The sequence below is a fragment of the Brassica oleracea genome, unplaced genomic scaffold (genome assembly GCF_000695525.1).
Source record: "Brassica oleracea var. oleracea cultivar TO1000 unplaced genomic scaffold, BOL UnpScaffold00993, whole genome shotgun sequence".
Taxonomy (NCBI): domain Eukaryota; kingdom Viridiplantae; phylum Streptophyta; class Magnoliopsida; order Brassicales; family Brassicaceae; genus Brassica; species Brassica oleracea.
This window is the reverse complement of record NW_013617576.1, coordinates 17,959-23,600: the sequence shown is the minus strand read 5'-3', so window position 1 is coordinate 23,600 and position 5,642 is coordinate 17,959. Positions and strand designations below refer to the sequence as shown.

The 5,642-nt window shown below is 37.5% G+C and overlaps 1 protein-coding gene across 1 annotated transcript; it reads left to right on the top strand.

The window, feature by feature from the left end:
• The first annotated feature begins 3,341 nt into the window (after positions 1-3,341).
• On the top strand, positions 3,342-5,581 carry LOC106320642 (putative ABC transporter B family member 8). Its single transcript, XM_013759015.1, has 4 exons — positions 3,342-3,582; positions 3,995-4,049; positions 4,153-4,331; positions 5,120-5,581. The coding sequence occupies exons 1-4, from the start codon at positions 3,352-3,354 to the stop codon at positions 5,579-5,581; spliced, it is 927 nt and encodes a 308-aa protein (XP_013614469.1). The 5' UTR covers positions 3,342-3,351.
• The last annotated feature ends 61 nt before the right edge of the window (positions 5,582-5,642 follow it).

The window sequence follows — 5,642 nt, the reverse complement described above, 5'->3', positions numbered from 1 at the left end:
TTCATGTTCAATCGTACGAACTACACCCTCTTTAGCCATTGGAAACACATCCTCCTCGAAAACTACATCTCTTGAGACAAAAAAACTCATTCTTATCTATGTCATACACTCTCCATCCTTTCTTTGCAAAAGGATAACCAACAAATATGCAATGTCTACTTCTAGTCTCGAACTTGTCTTTGTCTCTCGCGTTGCGATGGACATAACAAGAAACACCAAAGACTCGGAGATGCTCATATGATGGCTTGTGTCCAAACAACACTTCATGTGGAGTAAGCCCATGAAGAATCTTTGTCGGGGTCAGGTTAATCAAGTGAGTTGCTGTTGAGATCGCCTCACCCCAGAACCGAACTGGCAGTCCCGCTTGGAACAATAAAGCCCGCGCCACGTTCAAAATATGTCTGTGTTTCCTCTCCACTCGTCCATTTTGTTGTGGAGTTGCAACACACGATGTCTGATGTATAATTCCTTTCTCGTTAAAGAACGAGCCCAAACACGTAAACTCACTACCATTATCACTTCTCACCATCTTTACAGGTTTGTTAAACTGTCTCTCAGAATACGCACAGAAATTTTGCAGTACTGTTCGAAACTCCGACTTCGCAAGTAAGAGATACGTCCAAGTTGCTCGAGAGAAGTCATCCACTATAGTAAGAAAATATACTACCCCATTAGAAGAAGGCACTCTGTATGGCCCCCAAACATCGACATGGATTAGACCGAAACAAAGTTCTGCTTTATTCAAACTATCAGGAAAAGAATCTCTTGTTTGCTTAGCCCTATAACACACGTCACAAAGACTAGAGCTAGCATTATTACCAACACCAGAAAACATAGGTAAATCACAAAGCACAGAAAACGCAGGATGTCCTAGTCTTCGATGCCACAACAGATGATCAACATTCTTAGTAGTCTTGTTGACCCGAGCTGACTTGACATCTCTGAAATAGTACACCCCATCATGTTCCTCACCGGCTCCAATCATAGTCTTCGTAGAACGGTCCTGTAGAAGACAAATCGCATCAGTAAACAACGCAAAACAGTTCATGTGCTTAAGTAACTTCGAGACTCAAATCAATGAACAATTTAAGTCTGGCACATAAAGAACGTCTTGTAGCAATAGTCGATCAGACAAAACCATTGTTCCCATACTCGACGACTTTGTGACACTGCCATCAGCAAAGCCAACATTACACGGAGTCGTCTCCTTCACGTTTACCAGCAATGAGACATCACCAGTCATATGATGCGAATCACCTGTATCAATTATTACTTCTCCAAGGTTCTTACCAGATAACTTATCTGCAGAACCACTCGGTCTGTTTTGAATGATCTGAGTAATAGCCTTTAGTTTTTCTTGAGTGAGATCAGAGATGGTTGAAACATGAGGCGATGTTGTGTGAGCTGTGTTAGCTGTTGTGCCTCTCCCACGTCCTGCGCCTAAGCCGCGACCACTCCCTCTGCTGAAGCCGCGACCACCACGACCTCCTCCTCTCTCAGTCATCCACTCCGGATAGCCAATTATTTGCCAACATGTGTTCTTCTCATGGCCTGTCTTGCCACAATGAGAGCACACTCGATCCCGATTTTTGCCGCTCAGGAATTCAACTTTATGTCCCTGAGAAGACCCGTCACGCGAATCACGTCGAGAACCCCCACCAACTTGCTCTTCTGCAGTCGCTGTATCCCGACGTGTCGTAAAACCAACCGCATCAGACTTCAATTCTCTCGTCTTGGCAGACTCCAAACGAGCTTCTTCCCTTATAACTTTTGCATACACCTTACCTATATCAGGTAATTCATCTGCTTCAATGATAGAACTCACTACATTCCCAAATCTTGAGTCATCGAGACCCATAATAAATTGATGAACTCTCTCATCTTCTCGCTCCTTCTCATAAATTCTTGCTGCTGAACACGTACATGGTGGTGAGGGCCTGTATGTCTGCATCTCCTCCCACTTGATAGACAACCTACCAAAGTAATCAATAACCGGCTCCCCATTCTGTCGACAAGAGGCTAATTGTTCCATGAGTTGATGAATTCTCACTTTATTGCCTACCGCAAACCTCTGTTTCAGGTTTTCCTAGAGCTTCTGCGCATTAGTGATGAACGTTATGGTATACCGGACACGAGGCTCTATGGACGTACGGATCCAGCCCACAATCATCGAGTTCACACTCAACCAAGCTTCCAAATTCTCATTGCCTTCTGCAGGATGCGGAAGTGATCCATCAATGAACCCACTCTTCTTCTTGGCACGGAGTGCATTCAACATCTCCATCGACCACTCATTGTAATTGTCCCCCTTCAGATGAACAGATGTAATCATCGAACCTGGATTGTCCGATGAGAACAACGTGTATGGTGACATTTTAACCATATCTCCTTGCTTCCCAACCAAAGCCTTCAAATTATCACTAGAATCACTCATTGTTTGATAGATCTTAGCTCTGATACCATGTGAATATTAGTAAACGTGTCGTCCTTATTCATGACTTTACAAAGGTATTTATACAAACTGTCGATAGCTGACTTATCGGATGTCAAGCTTATCATATCTCAATACATATTTATCTCTTAAGGTCTAATGCATATCCTAGATAAATACAATCTTTATCTAACATAGTAACTTCCAAGTTTTTTTAATGGCAAAAGGATAGATATTTCCGTAATAGAAGGTTTCTGAGGAGGTTGATACAACATCAACATCAATGTTGTTTTATCAATGCAATCTCCTAGAGTCTTTATGTTTTTCTTTTGTTCAATGTAATATCAAAGTAGCAGTTTAGAACTATGCAGTTTCATTTTCGAAAAGCGTTGTTTTTTTTTGAAAATTAAAAATGCATTAGTCTGCTGCATAATTAGTAGTATATCGTTAGTGGTTTTTCGCTGTGATTTCAGTCTTACAAAGAAGGGGGTAGAGTATAGCTAATATTTGAGAAAATGTTAAATACAAAACACGTTTTCAAAACATAAATAAGTGATTTAAACAAAAAACAACATAAATAAGTGATGGACACAAATAGAAATACAGATAAGTGTTAAGTTGTCAGATTTCTCTAAAGAATTTATCAAATATTATAACTGTATGTACTAAACATAAATATCATAATGAAATATGCATGTGATGAAATAAAATTATCAACAACTATAAGAGAAAGACATATTAAAGAATACCTAACTATATACACGCCCCACAAATAAAGGCAATGATATTTAATTGTTAAAACAAGTAAAAACAAAAGCTCCTGTAGCACGTCCATTAACCATCACTAACCTCACTCTTCTTATAAATAAGACAATTCTCCTCGTCGATGTTATATGAGAAATTACAAGAAAAAAAATAAGATGGCGTCTCGAGAGAAAACCGAGCCAGTTTCATCTAAATCGAGTTGTAACATACATGTAATATTTCGGTTCGCAGATTGGATAGATATAGTTCTGATGGTACTTGGTACGGTGGGAGCCATTGGAGATGGCATGTCCACGAATGTGGCGTTAGTGTTCGCAAGCAAGATCATGAATAGCTTGGGCTACGGTCAACACAATCCTCATACTTTCAAGGACGAGGTTCAGAAGGTTAGTCATCTTTCAATTCATAAAAAAATCCACCGTGTGCAAGTTTGATTTCCTTGGTGGACTTGTGACAAGAGATCTGCTCACAAATAAATATAGTTGGGCGCTTGGGAAACCAAAAGACAAATGGTCGGTTGATTTTGTTACTAGATCAATTTTTTTTTTGTATTTATTATATGAAAAAAATTCTTAAATTTGACATCGTGTATAGATCACAAAATGAAAAATGAACTCTTCTCATCGTTTTTATGGATCCAAATAATCTTGTTAATATATAAGAAATTTTTAATCGCTAAAGTGATATGCAGTTCAAGTGATTCTACTCGATGTCAAAATGATCCAACATATGTATCCTTGTGTGATCAGATTTTCTTAAAACATCTGATCACGAGATTAATGAGTTTGTTGTAAACAGTGCAGCTTATACTTTGTATACTTGGGACTGGCTATCCTGGGAGTGGCATTTATGGGTAATATCAAGATAGTTTCTCTATAAATAAGTTTTTTTTGTCGACAGTTCTCTACAAATAAGTTCTCAAAGAAAATATGTTAAAATGTATTATTTGGGTGCAGAGGGCTATTGTTGGAGCAAAACAAGCGAGAGACAAGTTGAGAAGATTCGTCGAACATATCTTAAAGCTGTTCTCCGACAAGAAGTTTCTTTCTTTGAATCAGAAGATGCTTCCATTTCTGAAATTATTCACACCATTTCCACTGACACTTCTCTCATCCAACAACTTCTTAGTGAAAAGGTATCAAATTCTGACAAAGTATTTCTTAGATGGTTAATCAGCTTTGTTCTAAGTATATAAATTCAGACGTTTAAGATTTAAAACATAAAAGAAAAATATTCTAAAATACTGTAAAAGATAAGTCTTAGTTCAAAATATACCGCTCATTTAGTATTAATTAATAAAACACCACAAAATTACGTTTAGGAAGAGTTTTTGAAAATTTAGGAAGAACATCCATTTTAAAGCTTTCAGAGATTAAACGCCACCGGCCAACGTAATATTTGTTCTTCTCTTAATCCCAGGGTTGATCCAACGAAAATACCCGGTTTAGAAAGAGTTAATAAACATGTAAAACTACAATTTATGTTGAAATAATTAATTTATGTGTTGTATATGTAAAATATTAATTATATCAATGTATAGTAAAGGTAATTCCACTAAGAGAAATATAATAAAAAATATAAGCTTTTCGTTTTATCTTATCTTTATTTTATTATATTTATTGTCTTTTTCAAAATTTTCTTATCGAAATCGCAAAAGCCTAGAAACTTGCATGCCTTTTCTTGGTTACACAACTTGTCAATATTTTAACCCATCCGGCAAATTTACTTGACCTAACTTAAAAATAAATGCTGACATCGTCAATAAGTTACATCATCATGCAAAGTGTATAGTAACTGTAGTGACATTACTTTTGTATATATATATATATATTAAAAAAGTTGTTTAAACATTTTTCTTTCTTATTTTTAAATACTATATATTTCATGTTGAAGAAAGTTATAATTCTGCTGTTATAATCTCAGGTGCCCATATTCTTGATGCACACATCAGTTTTCATTACAGGCCTCGTGTTTGCGGCATACTTCTCATGGAGATTAACCCTAGTAGCCCTCCCATCACTTCTTCTTCTTCTAATCCCAGGGTTGATCTATGGCAAATACCTTGTTTATTTATCTAACAAATCCTACAATGAATACGCCAAAGCAAACTCAATCGTGGAACAAGCTCTAAGCTCCATCAAGACCATTCTTTCATTCACGGCTGAGACTCAAATCATCAAGAGCTACTCAGAGATCTTGGAAAGACACAAGAAGCTTGGGCTAAAGCAAGGGTTGGCCAAAGGTTTAGCCGTGGGAAGCACAGGGATCTCTTTCACCATATGGGCTTTTCTTGCGTGGTACGGAAGCAGGTTGGTGATGCACAAACAAGAAACCGGTGGACGCATTTACGCAGCTGGGATCTCTTTCATTTTGAGTGGCCTGTAAGTAAGTGAATAATTGCATATTCTCATATCGCAAGAGAGTTATCTCTCCGTTCTAAATAATT

What these genes read in the sequence shown, in the direction of transcription:
- LOC106320642 (XM_013759015.1), top strand. Translation starts at nt 3,352, where the DNA reads ATGGCGTCTCGAGAGAAAACCGAGCCAGTTTCATCTAAATCGAGTTGT. An exon ending in CCTGGGAGTGGCATTTATGG is followed by an intron (nt 4,050 to 4,152) that starts GTAATATCAAGA and finishes ATTTGGGTGCAG; the next exon opens with AGGGCTATTGTTGGAGCAAA. An exon ending in AACAACTTCTTAGTGAAAAG is followed by an intron (nt 4,332 to 5,119) that starts GTATCAAATTCT and finishes TTATAATCTCAG; the next exon opens with GTGCCCATATTCTTGATGCA.